The sequence below is a fragment of the Lolium rigidum genome, chromosome 6 (genome assembly GCF_022539505.1).
Source record: "Lolium rigidum isolate FL_2022 chromosome 6, APGP_CSIRO_Lrig_0.1, whole genome shotgun sequence".
Classification (NCBI taxonomy): domain Eukaryota; kingdom Viridiplantae; phylum Streptophyta; class Magnoliopsida; order Poales; family Poaceae; genus Lolium; species Lolium rigidum.
Window position 1 is genome coordinate 45,468,362 of NC_061513.1, and position 21,864 is coordinate 45,490,225.

General features: G+C 48.9%; 1 protein-coding gene across 2 annotated transcripts; it reads right to left on the bottom strand.

The window, feature by feature from the left end:
* Positions 1-1,977: 1,977 nt before the first annotated feature.
* On the bottom strand, positions 1,978-10,906 carry LOC124666040 (probable glutamate carboxypeptidase LAMP1). 2 transcript variants are annotated; one of them, XM_047203388.1, is made up of 12 exons: positions 9,893-10,906; positions 9,734-9,801; positions 8,867-8,948; positions 8,671-8,763; positions 8,404-8,556; positions 4,786-4,851; positions 4,526-4,613; positions 4,312-4,395; positions 2,845-2,933; positions 2,619-2,735; positions 2,394-2,534; positions 1,978-2,315 (listed from the first exon to the last, which is right to left on the bottom strand). In XM_047203388.1, exons 1-12 carry the CDS (start codon positions 10,892-10,894, stop codon positions 2,133-2,135), a joined length of 2,166 nt encoding a protein of 721 aa, XP_047059344.1. In that variant the 5' UTR covers positions 10,895-10,906; the 3' UTR covers positions 1,978-2,132. The 2 variants fall into 2 exon arrangements, with proteins under 2 accessions (XP_047059344.1, XP_047059343.1); XM_047203387.1 differs by lacking the exon at positions 1,978-2,315 and having other exon boundaries at positions 2,418-2,534; positions 2,619-2,763; positions 9,893-10,894.
* Positions 10,907-21,864: the final 10,958 nt, after the last annotated feature.

The window sequence follows — 21,864 nt, forward strand, 5'->3', positions numbered from 1 at the left end:
GCCCCACCGATCCCACCATATCTCCCTCTTGCTCGACCCAACGCACGGACGCGGGCCCCTCGACCATTGTCTACCACTCATCTCATGCACCCGACAATGCACACCGCATGATTAATATGGTTTCTTCATGCCTAACCAACATTTTAATCTTGCCATTTCTTATGAAATTTCCCCTATTCCCTCTTCCGTACCGTGCAACACTAAAAGACCCTCATTGGCATGATGCTACGTTAGATGATTTAATGCTCTAATTCGGAATGACACTTGGTGTTTAGTGCCTCGTCCTTGCAGGTGTCAATGTCGTGACCAGAAAATGGATCTTTCACCACAAGCTGAATTCCGATGGATACTTGGCAAGGTACAAAGCTCAATAGGTGGTTCACGATTTTACTTAAGAAGCCGGCGTGTGGGCTATGGTGAGACTTTTAGTCCAGTGGTGAAACCCATGACTATTCGTGTTGTTCTTAGTCTTGCCACATCACAATCATGGCCTATACACTAGTTGGACGTCAAAAATGCAATTTTACATGGAGAACTTGCCGAGACAGTATACTGCGAGCAGTCCTGAGGTTTTGTGGACTCCTCTCAACCTACTCATGTTTGTCAGCCCAAAAATTCTTGCTATGGCCTAAAACAAGCCGCCTGCACTTGGTTTCTTCGCTTTACCTCCTATCTCCAGACACTAGGATTTGTGTCATCAGAGAGTGATTCATCTCTTTTCATCCTAGGCACTCCTAGTGCTAACACTTATGTTCTTGTACATGTAGATGGCATCATCCTCACCGCCAACAATACCACCACCCTCCACCACATTATCCATTCCCTGAATTTTCCACGAGTGACTTAGGAGATATTCACCATTTTTTAGGAATCAACGTGCATCGTACATCTCAGGGTATGTTCCTTTTGCAGCACCTGTACGTCCTATAAATACTCGATCACGCCCATATGCTCAATTGTAACCCTATCTCCACACCTGTTGACACCACCTCTAAATTATCTAGCCAAGCCGACAAACCCGTATCAAATCCTTCTCTCGGAGCTTGTTGGGCGCACTTTAATACCTGGCCCTAACACGGCCAGATCAGTCATATGTCGTCCAACAAGTGTTCTTGTTTATGCACGATCCGTGGGAAGCTCATTTTCAGCTCATCTATGTTAGGGGCACCTCAAATCTAGTGTTGCAGCTCCACACGAACTCATCGGAAGGAAAAAAGGAAAGAAATGATGAATTGGGTTGAACCTCAGAGTCATGAAAAAATTGGTAAATTATATTTTTGAAAAAAGAAATTTAATTTAAATAAAGTGGTATCCAATCAAGCTAAACCAGGCCTCAGAAATCAGAGCTTAGAAAAAAGCTAGGCTAGCTAATTAAAGGAAAGGGTTTTGAAGCAAAATCTTTGTTAATTCGACTTGATACCCACAAATCGACGTCAGGATTTGGCACCTTCCTCGGCAAGAACTTGGTTTCATGGTCATCAAAAAGGCAGCACACAGTCTCGCGTTGAGGGAGAATACCGCGCGGTGGCCAACTGTGTGGCCGAGTCTGTTTGACTTCAGCAGCTCCTCAAAAACTTCACCAACCAACGACCAAAGCTTCACTTGTGTATTGCGACAACATCGGCGCAACCAACCCGTCTACTAATCCAGTCCAAGACTAGCAAACGAAGCATGTTGAGATTGACTTGCACTTCTGTCAGGATCGTGTCACTCTTGGAGCAGCTCGTGTTCTCCACGTGCCGACAAGCTCACATTAAGCTAACATATTCACCAAGGGCCTCCCGTCTTCAATATTTCAGGGATTTCGCTCTAGCCTCAATTTGCTCCGGAGCCCAATTTTGACTGCGGGGGGTGTTGAATGTGTACATTGTAACATTAGTTCTGTAACTAGATTTTCCTAGTCTTCAGGGTATACCCAGTCGGTCGCCAAGCATGCACCAGCCCGCGCCTCTGCCATGGCCCATGGCCATCCCGTTAGGATCTCCTCCCTCTTCTATATACATTGTAATCATTGTACCTTGGTGAATCAATACAGACACAGACATTGTTATTCAGTATCCATCTCGCCAGGGTTGTCCACAACCTTATTTTTACAAACTTGGTCTTTAAATGAATCAGGACAGCAGAAGGATTCATGTTAAACCTCCACTTAGGACTAACGCGGCCTGGCTGATGACTCTAGCAATCCTGTGAATCTCATGTTGTACAGACTGCCAGGACAACGAAGTATTTGTTCTCTTCGCTATCTGGATGGCATCATCGACACCCGGATAGACTTCCGCCCCATAATCATTGTGCAGTGAAGGTCCATAAATCTGCTTGATTATTTTTCCGTAAGCACAAAGATATATAATGAACCAGTGGCATGCTTCTCCAAAACCAAAACAACTTACCATGTGTTTGCGCCAAGGTCTCCCGGACTGTCCTTCCCGCTCTGTGAACGCCCGTTCGGTCATCATCAACCGGTCATTGAGATCTCTTACTCTCAATGGATTGTTTCTCCAAGGCGACCAAACATTCCACGTTTGTAGAGCCTAATCACGAGAAAATAACTTACAAATCTCAAAGTAAAAACTATGAACGAACAACAACATACATCAATTGGAAGAACCAGATACCTTAAGTTCAGAATCCACTTTTAGAACTGCCTTTTCGAACTCTTTGATTGACTTTTGGAGGGGAGATAAGCTGACAGGCAATCCTAGTACACTCTTGTTTATACCCACGGCACCTTTCTGCCAAGCAAGCGCTACTGTCAAGATCCTCCAAATTTAAATACTGAAGATGAGCATTTCCGAAAATATTTGGTTCATAATTATGGGAGAGATCTGAAGGACATGTTACCTCAAGCTCTGCAACATAAGAGCTGTAGTTGAAGGGTAGGATCTCATCATCTGAAAGCCTCAACGCAAGAAGCCCCCACATGCTTGCCACTACAAGGAGAGATGGTGTTAACTTGAGGTTTGGCTACTGAGCTTATGCATGCGTGCAAGTACTCTACAATGCAACAATATTTACCGCAACACATTTTTGATGATCAACTCAAGTTAAAGTAGATATGACAGATAATGCAGTATTTTTCCCCCACATTTATAAATATGTACTTCATTTATAGCTATAAGAAGCAACTCAACATATGTCCACTAGCAGTAGCGGAGCTTGACCAACACTGTAGAAGGGGCTAAAAAAGATCAAATGAGTACTGATGGGAGTAAACTGAAGAAGTTTATCGAATATATGGTAAAAAAAATGCTAAACAGCTACTGGTAGTATGAAACATTCTAAGAGCCGCGGGGCGGGGGGGGGGGGGGAGGGGGAGCTTGCCCGCCCTTCGCCGTAAGTAAGCTTTGTCACCGTCCACTAGGACAATGCCTCTGAGTTCTAATGTTCTATGCATGTGAAGTTGTAAATACAATCTAATGAAATGGCATAGAGGAGGTTACAAAGAGGCCAGGGGGGGGTACAACCTCCATTTCGAAAAAAAGAGGAGTTACAAGGTTCAAACCTGCAACAAAGCAGATAACGGTTTGAAGTTTCTTCTCCTTTGTATATTTTAAGAAGCAAGCAAAGCAAGTGATGATGTGTCATAACATGCATTACTAAGCGGGCAGAGAGAGGGACAGACCCATTTGGCAGACAGCATCATGCGTAACCTCCTTTATACATTTATGAATCACTTATTCACGTTATACGGTTTGATTTACACTTCTCGCATTTTACCCATGTCACGTGAGCCTCTCTATTTTTTTTATGCTAGCTGCTGGATAAGCACAGACAAGCTACTGACTGCCATGTCAAGTTTTCAAATGTGAAAAAATAGTGTCGTTGTTGTCGGTGGAGGGGTAAGAGGAGGCCTATGTTGACTAGAGGATAAGGACCATCTTTGGTCGGCATAACAAATAAAAGAGCAGCTCGAGGAAAAGCTGTTTCTGGGCAGGGGTGTAAAGTCATGGACATTGTTAGAAAAGACATATCTATATATATTTAGGTAGGAAATACGGTAGTTCAAAATTTAAATAAGACAGTAAGGATGTGATTTGGTGGGGAAGTGGCGATTCTATTCTTAGCGGTCTAGTCGAGTTTCCCTACAAAAGGGACACCATGTGCTTATTATCAATTGAGAATTGAGATGAATAAACTAGTAATGAGCTACTCCCAGTCTCTCACTTCTATCACTCTCATCCACTGCACCATGGCCAGAATACCCTCGCTCCTCAGAGTCGTACCCCCAACCTTATCACGTTCATCGGTCTTGGGACCGGTACCAATTTTAGCATGTGACAACCCCTGTCGGTAGAACATATGGGATACCTGCGACATGCCTGCGGAACATAGGATCTCCATACTTTTCCATCCATGTGAAGTCATCGTACAGGCTATGGTACACAGCATAATCTGCAAAACAAGTAGCACTGTTATTTGATTCGATAAAAAAAATACAATCATTCAACAGTGCAAAAGACAAATTATCTCAAGGAACATAGCTAAATGCACATAGGAAGATAAAAAACAACTTAGAACAAACCTGACCCAACAGACATACTAACTGAAGGAATGCCAATATGTTGAACAAAGGCAAAATGATCTGATCCTCCGCCTCCTAACCTACCAATCTGTCATCAAAAAGTTTAAACTTGCATCCAGTATATCACATGCCTGAACTTAGGACATATGAAATAGAACCATGTCTAAACTATTCATAATATTTACTTTTACATGCCAAGCGCTCAGAATACTGAGAGAACAAACTGTGTGACGATCTTTACCTAAACATAAAGTGCTTACCAAAGAAGTGTCAGAAGCCATCCACATGTCATACAGACTTTCTGTTCCGTTATCGGGATTTTGAACCTTCCTCGAACAGAAAGAAAACACATAATATTCATTACACAGTAAACTATTCCGCCTTACAAATGTACCAATTATAAGCAATGACACAACAAGCTGACCACAGGCTAGAGAGAAAATAGATTACTGATTGTAAATTAGTTGCTCGACTGTCCATTTGGCATAATTGCATGAGTCCGATTCAGGTTGCTCATAATTTTTGTCTATGTACCGATGTAGTACGAGTTACGACATTCTGTTGGTGCCTAGCGAGAATATAGGAGTGGGCATGGGAGTCAACACGTAGTCTAGGAAGCCCGGATACTTGGATATGTATCTGATACGCGATACATCGATTTTTGAAAAACACAGATAGGGGGTATACATATCTAAATTATTAAAAATACAGAAAGTAATGATTTTTTACTGAATTAATACCAGTTCACCGATAGAAAGGGCTAATTAAGGAATTCTAATAACTTCCCGCAACAAAAGGAATTCGAATACTTGATTGTTAGAAAAATGGAAAGGCACGGTAAGCACTCAAATCTAAGAGAGATAAGTGAGCAATCAATGGGGTGCTGCGAAGCTGCTGACCGGCGCCTCGTCCTTCGGTGACACCGTCGAGAACGGCGCAGCAACGGTGCCTTATTAGTCTGGGTGAGCTAGAGGGAGGGGTCGTGCAAGAAGTGGGTGTTGGCTGAGGGTAATTTTCGAGTGGGTCTGCTAAGTTCCGGTATCCTGAACGCATCACTGAGATATCCCACGCGTATCGCTATTTTCTCTTTATTTTTATTGGAAAACTGGGTGATACGTACGGGATATGTATCGGGCCGTATCCGTATACGCCGGAAAACTGTCGTATCCGTGCTTCCTAGTGCATAGTTAGAGCCTGTTCCTGGATTTTTTTTTTTTTTTGACGTGTGGAAATTTTTCTTAGCTCATGGGTGCTCCAAGGGTAAGAGTCTAGTCTAACAATCCTTGGCCTAGAGTTTCGACCAATGTTGCACAGGCTCTAAATATGTCAAAACATAGGGCAAATTGGTTTATATGCTAAGCTTATCAATTTTTTTTTTGCCAAACTTACCTAAAGTTAGGCATCAAAATTTAAACCATTTTGGTTAGTCTATGTTATTGACATGTGGCACTCAAATGTTATAAATGGAGTTTTGTCGCATGTAACGCAGTGGACCAATTAAGAGCATCTCCAGCCGCGTCCCCCAAACCGTCCCCCAAAGCGCGCCGGATCGAGCGTTTGGGGGACGTGGTTTGTTCGTGCCGCGTTTGGGGGACGTCGCTCCCCAGCCGCGTCCCCCAAACGCCGCCCCCAAACATTTAAAATATTTTTTTTTACACATAAACCATTTATATCAAATGTAGCATATGAATAAAAATGTTTGCGAGGACTGTTTTCAAATTAAATTGCAACAAACAATAAAACAAGTAATCAAATATAATAAATAGGGCTAGATGCTACATCAAGGTGCCACGGTATTTCCTTTGATCCTCCACAAATGCTCAACGAGATCAGCTTGAAGTTGCTCATGCACATTGCCGTCACGGATCTCTGCGTGCATGGCGAGAAAATCAGCAAAATCTGCAGGCAACTCATGATCAACCTCCGCGAGAGGGCCTTGACACTCATAGGGACCAACATGTGACCTAACATGATTCTTGCGGTCACCCTCGATGATCATGTTGTGCATGATCACACAAGCCTGCATCACCTCCCACATTTGGTCGTGAGACCAGCTTAGAGCAGGGTGCGGACAATGGCAAATTGTGCTTGAAGCACACCAAATGCCCGCTCGACATCCTTCCCTGCAAGCCTCCTGTCGCGTAGCAAAGTGAGAATTCTTCGGACTCGATGGATTCGAGATTGTTTTGACAAAAGTGGCCCATTTTGGATATATACCATCGGCTAGATAATAGCCTTTGGTATATTGGTGGCCATTGATCTCATAGTTGCATGGTGGAGCATGCCCTTCCACTAGTCTGCCGAACACCGGAGACCGCCGCAACACGTTGATGTCATTGTGTGATCCCGACATGCCAAAGAAAGAATGCCAAATCCACAGGTCATAATCTGCCACAGCTTCAAGCACCACACTCGCAATATCCATGACGGCCTTTGTATATACCTTGCCAAGCAAACGGGCAGTTCTTCCATGCCCGGTGCATGCAATCGATGCTTCCAAGCATTCCAGAAATCCTCCGGCAGCATTTTGTGCCATGATCCTTGCGGTCTCTTCCTCGGTTGGCCCTCTCAAGTAGTATTTGCCAAACTTTCCCACCACGGCTCGGCAAAACTTGTACATGCACTCAATGGCGGTAGACTCACTCATGCGAAGGTAGTCGTCCCGTGTATCGGCGAGTGCTCCGTATGCAAGCATCCTCATGGCGGCGGTGCACTTCGAATCGACGAGAACCCGAGAACGCCTACGGCGTCGAGCTTGAGCTTGAAGTAGGGGTCGAACTCTCGAACGCCGTGGAGGATATTCATGAACAGCCCCTTGCTCATCCCTGTACCGGCGCCGAAAATTGTCGGCATGTGTTGCATCGTCGGCGAAGTAGTCGTTGTGCGGCATGGCATGCCCCTCCATCCTCTGCCGGGGCTTCGACTTCCTTCTTCCCGGCCTTGATCCTCCGCGGCGCGGCCTCTTCCTCTTCTCCGCCTCGGCGTCAAGCATGTCCCGGAGGGACGCGATGATCGGCAAATGCTCCCGCAGGTCGTCGTCGAACGCTTGCTCGTCCTCCGGCCGAGCGGGGCAACCATCTCATCGTCGCTGTCCATGGCTAAAGCAAAATCAATGGTTAAAATTGCGCCGAGGCGGACGACGCAACAAACAGCGGCCAATCGCGCCTACACGGCAAGTCGTCGAGCAACTTCGTGCGCGGAGGCGGGCGGATTTGACGGCGCGTTCGGGACGCGCCGGCGACGCGGCGGCGGCACGACCGGCGGGAGCCCCGGCCGCGACAACGGTGCCGACTCTCGGCAAAGATCGACGCCCAAACGGCCGGGAAATCCGGCGGCGGCGGTGGGGTGGGAGGCGCGGGAAGGAAGGAGCGACGAGAAAAGAGGCGCGAACCAACGGTTTATGCAAATAGTCGCCGACATGTGGGAGCCCGCCTCGCTTTTCGTTGTGTCCGGCGTCCCCGGAGCGTCCCCTGTGGGACGGGGACGGGCTCGGGACGCCGGACACCGTATGGGGGCACGCCGGACAAAAAGGGCTTTGGGGGACTCGGCTGGAACGCATTTTCGTCCGGCGCGCCCCAAATCCCTTTGGGGGACGCTTTGGGGGACGCGACTGGAGATGCTCTAAATGCCTAACTCAGGGTGTGTCCAGATCTGGTAAAGTTTGGTTATGAACAAAACAGGCCATCCGTGGCTTGCCACAATTACCTCCATACCTTTCAACCTAAATTGGTAAGTGCTAACATCCCCCCCAAAAAGGAAGAAGAAATACTATGGCACCATGGAAGCAAGCAGACCTGGGCAGGTTGAGTCTGACTGACATTATTGTACACAATCTTTGCTACTGAACAGAAAAGACATGTTTATTTTAAACTAGGTACCTGTTTACTCGCTTGCTTAAGCAACTCATCAAGTTGAGGAGTGGATAGTACGTCAAGTCCAGAATTACACACCCCAATATCAACATTCAGGTAAGCAACAGTTCTCGAAGTTAAGATTGCCCTGTTCTCTTCAACCCATTCAGTGGATCCAATCTGCACTTTTTGAAGAAGTTAGTTTTCATTCGCAAAAAAGAAAGAAGAAGTTAGTATAAAGACATGTGAACTGCTTCATAAGATTCAAAGATAGAGGGAGAGAGAGAGAGAGACCAATCCATACTCTTCGGCATCCCAGTTACACAAGATGATGGTCCGTCGAGGTCTCCAACCCTTGCTTTGCAGCTTAGAGAACCTTTGAGCTAGCTACATTCAATGTCCGGAAACAATCCAATGTGTCGGTTCCAATCATAATAAGTAGACTAAAACAGAAGGGGTGACATAGAGCAACCGAGTATATATGACCTACCTCAAGCAAGGCTGCCGTTCCGCTGCTAGGGTCAGCTGCCCCAAATGTCCATGCATCACGATGGTTGCCAAGGATAACATACCTGTATGTGCATGGTTTACTGTGTTACATAACTTTTTATTACTTACAAAATCTGATGCGCATATCAGAATCTAAACGAAGGTGGTTGTCTGTTTCAAAACTGTAATCCGAGAAATCTGTAATCAAGCACTGAAGTAACTGAACTAATGAAATGTATCTGAGTTGTTTGTGGGGAGTAATAGAACCAAGGTGTTCGTTTGAGCAACAAAATCTGAGTTTGTAGTCAATTCGAATGAAAACTGTCGTTACAGATCTACTGAACTTGTATGCAGGGTACACACTACCACATAATGTAGCCTATGGCACGGAATTGGACTGTCACCAGTTACTAGAGCTCAGAGGGCAAAATGGTGCCGACAGTAGGTGTTTGCTGAGCCACCCAAGTGTATATATTGTGAATGATGAGCAGGTTCGCCATCTGAGGATATTGACCCAAAAATAAGGAGAAACGTGGAGGGTTTGATTTACGGGAAAATTTGCTACAGGACACCGTTATTTTCTGGCGTAAAACACACCGCTCGATTGTGTCTTTGCCAGGTACCATTACAATTCTGTGGCACATTTGCCAGAACACACCACCTGGCCGAAAACGGAAAGTTTTGCATTTTTTCTTCAAAACCAGTCATCCCAGGTAAAAGTGCAAAACTTTCCGTTTTCGACTAGGTGGTGTGTTCTGGCAAATGTGCCACGAAATTGTAATGGTACTTGGCAAAGACACAATCGAGCAATGTGTTTTGGCAAACGCCAGAAAATAACGGTGTCCTGTAGCAAATTTTCCCGATTTACCTATCAGGTTCTTCTTTCCCCTCAATCACTGCAATAACATTCTGAATAGTTGCCATCGTCTCATTCCCCTATACAAAGAAGCACAGAAGAGGGTATCACTGAGGTCAGGAGGTTGAACCATAAATTGCAAAAGCAGATCTCATCTCCACAGCAACTCACAGTATAGGTCAGATTGAGCACCGCCGGCCCGGGTCCGAGACGGTACACCGGCGCGCTCTCGCCGCCTTGCCAATCCTCTGGAGCGACATCTCCGCCGATGAGCTGCAGTATCTCCTCCCCGTCCCTTCCCGACACCGGCAGCGCCGGTATCCCGGGCATGTCGTCCGTGGCCATCGCCTCCGCGATGCTCACGCGCTCGCACCCTTCCGACGACGCCCACATCGGCGTCGTGGGGTCCCCGACCCCCTTGAACGCGCTCCCGACCTGCACGCCGGTCGGCGGCATCCACGGCCCATCAGGAAAGGCCTTCCCCGGCGCCGTGTAGTCCTTGAAATCGGTGTATATGAGCGCCGCCGCGGCGCCAGCGACACGGGCGTTTTTCACTTTGTCGCCACGAAACACCTCGCCGTAGCGCGCGATTGCGACCTTCCCCGTGACGTTCACGCCGCGGGAGGCGAGGTAGGCGTAGTCCTCGGCGCGGCCGTAGTTGGCGTAGACGGCCTCGGCGGCGGCCGAGCCGGACGCGGCGTACGCGAGGAAGGTGGGGACGGCCTCCGCCGAGGCCGCGGCGTAGGCGTCCTGCACCAGCGCGAAGGCGGTGGCGGCGCGGCCTGGCGCGGAGAGGGAGAGGGAGCGGTAGGCGGGGTAGGAGAGGAGGACGGAGTAGGGCGTGACGCGGGTGGGGAAGGAGAGGGAGGAGAGCGTCGAGACGACGTGGTCGGCGGCGAGCGCGTTGGCCTCGGTGCCCGCGAGGTGGGGACGGGCGGTGAGCGCGCGCAGGTGCGCGGCGGCGGTCTCGTTGGAGCCCAGGGAGAGGAAGAGGGAGTGGTAGTACGACGGCGCGGGCGCGACGAGGAGGTGGTAGTAGGTGGCGAAGGCCGCGGCGGCGACGAGGAGAGGGAGCGGGCGGAGCCTCGCGGCGGCCCGGCGAGGAAGAGGAAGGGAGGCGGCGATGAGCGGTGTTCGCGCGAAGTGGTCGTCTTCGACGTGGGGAGGCGGCATGGCGGCGTCCGGCACCGGCGAGTGTTGCGGCGAGAGAGCCGGAGCAGAGTGGGCAGTACAGTAACGGCTGGAGGCACCGGACCGACAGGGTTTCCCTGCTCTCACTGACATGCGGGTCCCGTAGTGAGGTTTACGTTATTGTTATCCTTCGCTGGCGTGACATGCTTTTTTTCGTCTTTACGATGGGTTGGCCTAGCTAAGTGCGCGAATACGTGGATTGCTTCTCAGTGGGCCTTTTTAGGGCCCACTTATCGTAAGTTATTTTAAGGCTGGTGCCAATGCACCGCCCCACTCTAGCCTCGCCACGTCAGCTTTTTCCTCACTCTCACCTCACTCTCACCCCACTCTCACCCCACCTTGCCAATGCATGGGCTATAGTGAGAGCTCTCACTTCTCTCTCCTCCACATCAGCTTTTCTCTCTCCTCAACATTAGCTTATCTTTTTCAGATTACAACATTAAAAATAATGGAAGGAAATTATTTTATTGAACTAAAATTGTTACCGATTACATCATAAAAAGAAATTACATAAAAATTAGAAAAAATTACATAAATAGTTGAAAAAATTACATAATCTAGCCATTATGAGCCCACACATGCTCTATCAAATCTTGCTGGAGCTCAAGAGTACGCCTGGAGTAGGAGCGTCCCGGAACTGCTAGAATGTTGAACCTAGCCTTCAGCACTCCAAAGGCACACTCGACATCATATGCAGGTATTTATAGAGGGGGGGCTCAAATTTTAGGGTTTTTTGAAGTACCAACGGCTACCCCAACGGCTAACTGAGGTGGACGAATCACATCGCGCCACCTCAGCCCCTCGCCGCCCACTCCCGCCCCACTCCCACCCGCTACCGCCCCACTCCCGCCCGCATCCCGCCCGCCTCTCGCCCGCTACCGCCCCGCTCCCGCCCGCGTCGCTCTCGCCCCCACCCCGCCATCGCGTCGCCCCGCCTACCGCCCCGCTCCCGCCTCGCTCCCGCCGCCAACGCGGGCGCCGGCCGGCGGGAGCGGGCGCTACCGCCGGGCGCCCCGCCGGCGCCCTCCCTCCCGTCCCGCCCGCCTCCCGCCCCTCTCCCACCCCGTCGCAGCCGTTACCGCCTCCGCTCCAGCCTGCAATGGCACCAGCCTAAGATCCGGGTTATGGTGGATACTTTCATTCGTTTTCGTTTCAGTTTGCTTGCTGATGTGCTTTGTTTAAGTTTGTGTGCTGATGTGCTTTGTTTAGCACTAGTTCGTTTCGTCCCATCCCGGTCTAGACCCCGAAACCCGTGGGTCGGCTGGGATCGGACTTGGCGTGGGTTAGTCCCGGTCCAAATTTAGAGCGAGTTCGGTTGAAACCGGTCGGGGTTCCACCCCGCCTGATTCCCCCAAACCTAGCAGTTTCACCGGGTTTCATCCTTCTCATATTCTCACTAATAGCCACAAAATATTTGATTTAGTTCGGCTGAAGTTCAAGAATCGTTATGTTTAAAGATTTACCTTGTTTTCAAGCTGCGTGATCGATTTTGTCAAGAGACGATTCTGAACGAATTAATCGCCAAACCCTTATCTATACTGAAATAATCACCAAGAAGGCATTGCTTCTACCAAAGTAATGGTCATGTATGTTCATTGTTTGTACCTTTCTGAGCCCGATGCATTTGAGGGTATTGTGAATCTGGCTCTCAAGATGCTGGACTTCCCTCATAGAGCCGAATTACCCTCCCATAAGATTCCTGAGTGGATGCAGGATTACCAAAAACGAGATTAGTTATTCGGCAGGAAAATGTATGTATAGCTGGAGCACTAGGATGCGCCACTGGCGCACTAGGTTGCACGGGCGCGCTGGTTACCATTGGCGTACCAGGGTGGTGCGCCAGCAGTAGCAAAAATAGGTTTGCCGGCGGTAAGATCTTTTCCTAGTAGTGGCGGTTTCAGGAGGGAGTGACACGAAGCTTTGCTATCTGTTGACATCATGAGACGTGTTGGTTTTCGATTTTCATGGAGAAGATAGTGCATGAGAATGTCATGACTGATGAGGTATGAGGTCTAGTAATGGTGGCCTAAGTCTTTGCAGCGGCATTGGCAAGCGGAGGCGGCAGCACAAGAGGATTACATAGTCTTATTTTTAGCGTGACAATCTAAGGTCTTGCCTCAATTGGTTGTCTGTCAATAACCTTGTTGAATACATTGTTTTGAGTTGACGTATTTGATTCAGGGTGAAAATCTAAAGTCGCGTCGTAATTGGTTGTGTCTGACAACAGCCTTATTGAAGGCATTACTTCGAGAGCACGAACTTCAGGTGTTCTCTTAGCAGTGATTTGTGTTGCGGCTACAAGTTTTCTATCACCGTCGCGGGATTTTTTGTTTTTTTCTTATTCCTTTTTAAAGAAAGGTTAGGTGTAATTGTTAATATATTATTTTTGTCAAAAAAAAAGTTTAGTCTGGCTACGTAGAGAACTTGGATTCAGTCCCCACTCTACCCCATCGATGAGTGCAGTACTCAAGCAACTATTGTTATCGTACTAGAATCACATCATCCATGGCCACTTAGATTAGTACTAAGAAAAATCACTGGTTCATCAGTCCACACCGCCACATGCAGACACATGAGACACGGCCAACGTCAATCGATCCACACGAAGAAAAAAAAAGCAAGGTCCACGTACGTACCATGAATGCATAATTCAGTACATGACACTTGGACAGATATAATCTATACCTACTAATAAAGGAAGGGCATCTCCAACCGCGCGACCCAAACCGCGCCCGCGCGTCCGTTTGGGTCGAGCCGGACAAAAACGCGGCCCAGCGCGGGGACGCACCGCAAAAGCGGACGGCCGCGGCGTCCGGAACGACGCAAACCCGGCCCAAATCTGGGCTAGGTTTGCGTGGCCACGGATGGCACGCGCCGTCCGCTCGCGTCCGCGCGCTCGGTCACCTCGTCTCCCTTGGGCCCACTCGTCGGTGACCGGGGAGACTATTAAATGGGGACTCGGAGGGATCCGGCCCTCCACCCAGTCCCCACTCCACTCCCCGAGCAAAACCGCCGCCATGGCCCCGAGCGACGGTTCGCTCCCCGAGCGAACGACGACGAGGCGAGCGGCAGCTCGCCGTCGTCCGCCGGCGTTGCGGCAATCGGGAGGAAACCGGCGCGGCCTCCACATCGGAGAGGCCGCCCGCGGCGGTGCGGCATTGCCGCAACCGCCGCCTCTCCTCCTCGAGCCCAAGCCGGAGTCCTCGGAGAGGACCCGGACCTCCGCGCCGCCCTCATGATCTCGGCGGCGGAGGAGGAGGCGCAATGGCCGCACCTCCATGTGGCCATTCGCACCTCCGAGATGGAGAGCGGCGCGGCGGGAGGTAGAGGAGGCGGAGGGCTGGGCGCTCACGCCCGAGCCGGCCGAGGCGGTGCGGGAGGAGGAGGAGGCGGCGCGGCGGGGAGGAGGCCGGGCGCCGCGCCGGCGAGGACCGCCGCCGAGGGCAGCGGCGGCGGGGAGGACAAGCGGCGTCGCCGGGAGGCCGGGCGCCGCGCCCGGCAGAGAGACGGCGCGCCTCGGGGAGGAGGCGGCTCGCTCCGTGCGCCGCCGCGGCGTCGGGTGGCTCCGGACCCCCGCTCGCCGTGGGAGGAGGCCATGTGGTCTCCGTGGCCGGAGTCCCCGGCGCGCTCCCGGCCCATAGCGACGCGTCGCCGCCGGGGTGGACGACGACGACGTCGCCGACGACGCCCACGGGGGCTAGGCGGCGCACCGCGGCCACCGCGCCGCCAACCAAACCCTAATAGAGGGTTTTTAATATTAGTTTAAATTTAAAAGCCCATATAGGGGCTTCTTTTGTTAGTTATTTGCCCAAAATAGGGCTATGTATAAATTTGCCCAAAATAGGGCATATGTTTTAATCAAATTTCGTTTAAATTTACTTTTTTCTTTTATTTTCGTGTTTCCGGATTATGCGATGCGTTCGCGCGTTGGACGCAGCGCGCGACCCAAACGGACACGCGGACGCTGTCCGCGTGTCCGGCCGGCGACCTAAACGGCCTAAAACGGACGGCCCAGCGCGTCCGTTTGGGTCACGCGGTTGGAGATGCCCTAAGGTTTCTCCCCAAATTTTCGTCCGTTTTATATTTAGCCTTTGCTTTCGGTCCAATTTACGAGCGATGCCACCGCTCATGTAACAGGTTCGCTTCGTCGAACTCGCTCGCTCACATCGGTCCCAGCTCTTCTCCGTCGCTAATTTTGCGCTTCCCCGCCCTCGCCGCGAGCCCGCAACCGCGTCGGTCGTTCTTCGCCTTCAAACCGGAGCCCGTGCGAGGTGGTCGGGGACAAGTCCTGGTGGAAGAGGAGTTGCTCTTGAATCTGGATCAGCCACTTCCTCGCTTTTGGATCTGGATCAACTGCTTCCTCTTTTTTCTTCTTCCGAATTTTCGACTGCACACAATTCTGTTGCTCTTGGATCTCGATCCACCGCTTCCTTTTTTTTCTGAATTTTCGGCTGCACACGATTCTGAAATTTTGGCCGTGGTCAACAAAACCAAAACGTGAGCCGTATTCTGTGGTTGTTCACTAGGAGCAGCGGCAGCGGTACTTCGACCTCAAGTTGATTTGGCCATGCGGTGGAGATAGGCCAGCGGCGTGTCCAGGTGGAAGGCGGCGGCGGGCGGCGGGCGGCCGTTCTTGGCCGGAAATCGATGCGGACAGCGGTAGGTAGAGCCTCCACGCGAGGAGTCGGTCCGGTTGGGAGCCGTCCTGCCGGATTTTTGGCCGCGACCACCTCCGCGCCGGTGAGGAGGAGCTGCTCCCTCCGGCTTCCTGTTGGCCCTCACAGAAGTCCAAGATACAAACGGGTCACATGTCTAGCAGTGGATGAGTCTGAACTCTGAACCCGCTGACGAAGTTTGGAAAATTCAGTCTCAAATGCATGCCCAAGTGTGTCTACTGTTACGTGTCTTACCTTTTTAAATACCTGCGGTGTATGATTTTTTTTGTCTAGCGAAACTTGGGATCCTTGCTACTTGCTAGATGAAAAATTGAAGAGTGAGCATGTTACTAAACGAACTATCGATGATGATTATACTAGCTGTAGCTTTCCTATGCCTATGTCATTTTTTAAAAATCCACAAATCGGAAATCTTTTATGCCAAACAATGTAAAGTTCAATTAAGTTCAAAGAAATAAATTCCATAATTTGTTATGGCAGTTCCCATAGTTCTTACATGAAAAAAAAAAGTTCACTTGGTGCTTCTCTCTCCTCTGAACCTACTCTCTGAAATCTAATGGGATATATTATGTATAATATAAGTTGGACATGTTTTGTTGTCAAACAAAGTAGGAGTATCCTTTATGTGCACTGATCCCTCTTGTACATCAAAGTTCAGACTATTTGATTTCTCAAGCTTTCATAATTTTTATTGTTTAGAATGGAACTGAAAAGTATCTGAAAGCAAAGCATTCAGAATGTAGTGATACAGAACGGGCATTCTTGCTGAAATTCAACTATATACTGGATTTTCGTACAATACGGTTGGCTCGTAGGAGAAATGGGAAAAGGGGATATTTTTAAGACCTAAGTATTTCTTTTACAATAAAATTATAAAAGCAAAGGAGCTGCAGCGAGCTTGCAACAATAAGTTTTCATGGCAGCTTATTTCTTTTTACCATGAATACACTCATTTAGGTTCTTCTCAAAATAGGCTTTCTCTCGCCATATTAATATAGCAACCACACGATATATCTGATGGAGCCACGTCACAAGCACATCCAAAAAAAAGAAGAAAAGGTAAACTAATATCGAGAAGGTTGGTCAACCCGAAAACGAAGATGCCAAACAGCCGCAGCGGCCACGGGAGAATTCCCACCACGCTAATTGCACTCTGTTGTGTCACGTACCAACCAACATCTTCAAGAAAAAATGCGACGATAACAATACTATTGGGTATTTTTCCTATTGGAACCAAAGATTTTGGCTGGAACAAACCAGTCGCGAAATATTTTTGTGTTTGCTCCGTAGCGAAGCACGGGCTTTGTACTAGTAGTCTAATAACAAAAAAAAAATGGTTGTCCTGGCTGTGAAAGAAATAATTGGCTGTAATCATTCCATGAACTCTCCTTGAGGCCCATGTGAAGATGCACACTGGTGGAAAAAGGGCCTTTGGTCGCGGTTCGCAACTGCCATTAGTCGCGGTTGCGCAACCGCGACCAAAGTATCGCGACTAAAGGCCCCCCCTTTAGTCGCGGTTCCTTACGAACCGCGACTAAAGGCCCGTCCACGTGGGCGCCGGGCGGCCGTCCGGGCGGAGGACCTTTAGTCGCGGTTCTTACGGCCAACCGCGACTAAAGGCCGCCGCAGGTTTAGGGTTTCCGGCCCCCTAAACCTGCCCCCCTAAACATATTTTGTGTTTAATTTGTATATTGTTTTATTTCTTTTGTGCTTTATTGTAATTTTGAAGGAGTTTCACATATTCTACGGTACTACATATATACATGCATATGAATGTACAATTTCAAACAAATTTGAAATTATAACCAAAAAGAATTCAAGAGGAATATACAATATATATTCAATATCATCGGATGACCATATACAAGTTTGAACAAGTTTCCATACATAATTTAATGCATGTATAGTTCTACGTCGTCGCAATGGTGTTCTCCTTTAGGATGGAGGACTTCCCTCTCGAACCATCCAGCTAGTTCCTCTTGAAGTGGTCGGAAGCGAGCTTCGGACTAAGCATCGACCGGAGGTGATTCCTCCGAGCATTGAGATCACTCGGAACGCGCTCGGAGGTGTATCTCCGGATCATCTCACGGACATAGTATCCACACATGCATTGGTTCCCGGTGGCTGCATATCGCTACCATTCTTAGCCTTTGACCGCATGAAATTTAGCTCTTTCTTGAATTCACCGACCTTTGTATCCGAGAACCGTCTCCAAACCCTACGAGGCAAAGAAAATTAAATGAACAAGAGAGTTATTAGTTCATTACTTGAAGCTTAATTAGGAAATGAACGAAATAGGCCGATCGATATAGAGCGCAAATGAATGAAAACAATTACTTTTGAAGCATTTGTCTCATGTCGGCCCACTCCGCCTTATCCATATCCAGAGAGTCGTGGATGAGACATTCTGATTTGTCAATTTTAATCACTAGCAGAATCCAGTGGAACCTGCGAACACGATATATGCACAGTACGTCATGCATAACTCATCGATTAGCCGGCCACATACCATGCATGGAGTAAACAAAAGAGAATGTGCTCAAGACATAAACACTCACCCAAAATGGTAAGGAAATAGAATATCACTTTTGAGTTCCCGCTTATCAAGAAACCGCCACAGGTCTTTCTCCACGTCGGCGGGGTGATGCTTTAACGTATATCCATTAACGATGTGTGGGTGAATGAACCCAACATCATGGATGCTCCTTACTCTGCATTCCTTAATCTTCAATCTGCATGTATAATAGCGGACACAACAATATAGTTAGGACATATATATATAGTGCAGGCAATATGAACGAGATGGGGTAGAAATAAATCACTTACAGAACGTAGAAACTGATGATAGATTTGTCGAGCTCGCGCAGATTGAAAAGCTGGAACAATTCACTCAGATGAATTTGTACAGAGTACTCGTTTGAAGTGATGCTCATATCCAACTTCCGCAAAAATATATTCTTTGGCGTTTTTATTTTTTATGTAACCCTTGTACCATTTCAGCGAGACCTCTCATTTGTGGAGGTAGATCCTCTTCCTGCGCAGGCTCGACGAGAGGCCCATTCTTCACATATGTAAGTACTACCTCCTGCATTGGCGCCTCATCAAGGCCTAACAGTTCACGAAGAGTAATACCTAAGTTGGCCGCTTGTTCTCTGGCACTCGTTACACTCAATCCCTGTGCTGCCGCAGCTTCTATGATTTCGGGGGCATCCGGACCGGCGGCTGTCACTATAAGCGGGGCAATCGATTGTTTACTTTGTTCCCCGAGCTGGGCAACAACTCGTTTCCCGCTTTGTTATCGGCCTCCTCCCGCTCTCTCTTCTCCTTGAATATGCGTGCCTGATTCTTTAGTTCACGTGAATAGTCGTCAGGCAGATTCTTTGCGGCTTGGGACGGTGTGTTCAAAAATGACTTAGCCCACTTCTTTTGCTCATCAGAATATACTGGCTTCGGCTCACCCTCTATTTTCTTCTTGCAGCTCGCCTTCCATTTCTCTAAATCAGCAGCCGCGCCCGCCTCGACTTCCTCGGCACTACTTTCCCAAGGCCTCGTGGGGAGAGGCTTCGGTGATACCTCCGGTACCTTTGTTTTCTTAGGTACGTAAGGGTCCGGGTTAATAATCCAGGACTCGTTGCTTCCGCTTCTTCGCCGGAGGTGGATTGGGGGGCGGCGTCCGCTGCCCGCCCGGGGCGGACTAGGGGCGGCGGCCGCTACCCGCCGGAGGTGAATTGGGGGCGGCGTCGGCCCTCGTGAAGGAGGTGTAGGTGAAGCACCACCACCACCACCGCCACCGCCGCCACCACCACCACCGTAGGGGGTGGACTTGTTGGCGCCTCGCCCGGAAACTTGATAAACTTCTTCCGCCATAGAATGAACTGGCGCTTGACATCTCCAAGTCTTGTCGCCCCTTCGGGTGTAGCAATGTCAATGTCCAGGTCCTCAAACCCTTGGACTATGTCCTCCACCGTGACACGAGCATAGCCATCTTGAATGGGGTTGTTGTGGTGGAGTGCTCCGGTAGTAAAGCACCGCCGATGGCTACCTTCATGGACATGTTCCCGATAGGATAATACGGATGACATGCTTTCATCTCCTTTATATCGTCCACGGGGTAGCGAGGAGGCTCCGGTGCGAGTAACCTCGACCACCGGAGGCTCCGGTGCAAGTAACTTCGATCGTCGGTGCACCAGCCGATGGGGCCTCCGTGGAAGCCACGCCGCTTCTCCGCGGCTGGCTTCCGAGATCCAATGGATGATCTTCATGCCGCGCCCGAGCTGCATCTCTTTCGGCTACTAGTACACTCACGGTTTTCTTCATCACATCCATTTCCGATACCAATCGCGCCACAACATCTTTTTCCCGATCCATCTTTCTCTTACGGCTTCGTAACCGTACGGGTCATCGTTCTGGGGAACCCTATTTTCCACGGAATGTGCCCCATGCCTCGTACACATCCTCCGTGTTCGGGATTCCCGAGGGCTTTTGTCGGGCGTCGTTCTCTCCGTTGAACTTGATCCTCCCCTCTTGAGCATCCCTCATTTCCTCAATAAGCTTTTTGGGTGGGTGTAATTATTTTGCCCTGGTAAACACACTCCCCTATCTCCGGGTTCGGCCGATCCCCCATGCCCGTACCACCGGCTTTTGGCCCTTGGGTCCCATCCCTCCGTACTGGACCGGATTCCTCGCGCCCTCGCGCTCGTTCTCCATCTTCTCCCACCTAGGCTGCCAAAAGCGATACCCTCCTTGGCCCCATTTTATGATTGTACTCCTTCTTGGCCGCATTTTCCTTATTTTTTTTCGATAGTTCAAGGAACTGCTCCGATTTCTTTTGCTTCACAAATTCGGCCAATCATGTTGCGGTTTCTCATATTATCCTTTGAAATCCGGAGTCTTGCCCTGGTTGACAAAGTCATGGGCTAGATTTTGCTTGTATTTCCGAATGCGTTGGCCATCCTAGAAAGAGCGAACTCGTTTGACTAGCTTGCGCATCTTCTTGTTTTCCGCAATCTTGTTACCCTCCTCATCGTATTTGCGGTATTCCGGAGGTAGAACGAAATGTTCCATAAGCTTGTTGAAGCAATCTTTTTTGTTCTCTTATCGACAAAAGTGAAACCAACACGTGCCTTCTTTGGCTCATTCCACTCTCGGAGGGTGATCGAGACGTTGTCTCTAACAACGGCTCCGCATTGGCCGACAAACTTGGTGGCGTTCTTGCTGGGCTCCGCCGGCCTGCCGGTTGCTTCGTCGACAACATCGATGGTGCATGTTTCTCCTGCTTTCATCGTCTTGGTTGCGCCACGCTTTGACGATGACGTACTCGATTGTTTCGACGATCCGCCGAGGGCTAAAATAAGAAAGAGAGGCGCGCGCGTTAGTACACACATATTTATTCAAATCGGTGAGTTTGTATCACCGGAGGCTCAATGTATATATATATACCTCGGCGCCGGAGGTGGTTGCTACTTCCAACCGAAGATTATCGTCGTTTATCGACGTTCCTTCGGCACCATCTTGCTGACCATGCCCTTCATCTTCACCCTCAAAGTTCGAGATAAGAATCGATATCATCTTCTTCTTGTCCGGTCGGCACATATAGAACATCGCCTTTTATGATGCCGAAGATTTGTTCTTCGAGCGTCCGGATCATAGTTGTCCATAATCGGGTCAGCTCTATCGTCCGCCATATGTCAGTCCTGAAAATATGTAGTCAAAACAAATTAATTGTGTATATGCCAGCATTATCATATCTCTTCTACATATAAAGAGAGAGGGCGACGATGGAGGCGAAAGGGGGGACGCAGTGACCGCGTGACCGAGAGACCGGTGGCTGTGGCGAATTGAATGGGGGGACGCAGTGACCGCGTGACCGAGAGACCGGTGTGGCGGTGACCGAGAGGGCGGTGGCGGTGCCGAGGACACATAACCCTCGCCGCCCCCTCTCGATCCCAAATAAAATTTTGTTAAGTTAAAATTTTGATCATTAAGTCTAAATTTTGTTAAGTTAAAATTTTGATCATTAAGTCTAAATTTTGTTAAGTAAAATTTTTCTTAAGTTAAAATTTTGATCATTAAGTCTAAATTTTGTTAAGTAAAATTTTGATCATTAAGTCTAAATTTTGTTAAGTAAAATTTTAGTTACATTAAGTCTAAATTTTGTTAAGTAAAATTTTAGTTACATTATACTATTACATATGTGTAAATTTTTGTTAACCTAGCTAACACATTTTTGTTAAGTAAATTTTTGTTATGTCAAAATTTCGATCGAGGGAGTACAAA

Bases quoted from the DNA above. Each gene is read 5' to 3' on its own strand.
- LOC124666040 (XM_047203388.1), bottom strand. From the start codon at position 10,894: ATGCCGCCTCCCCACGTCGAAGACGACCACTTCGCGCGAACACCGCTC. The intron at 8,764-8,866 runs GTAGGTCATATA...CATTGAATGTAG, and splicing joins GAACGGCAGCCTTGCTTGAG to CTAGCTCAAAGGTTCTCTAA. The intron at 4,396-4,525 runs GTTTGTTCTAAG...CTTGTTTTGCAG, and splicing joins TAGTATGTCTGTTGGGTCAG to ATTATGCTGTGTACCATAGC.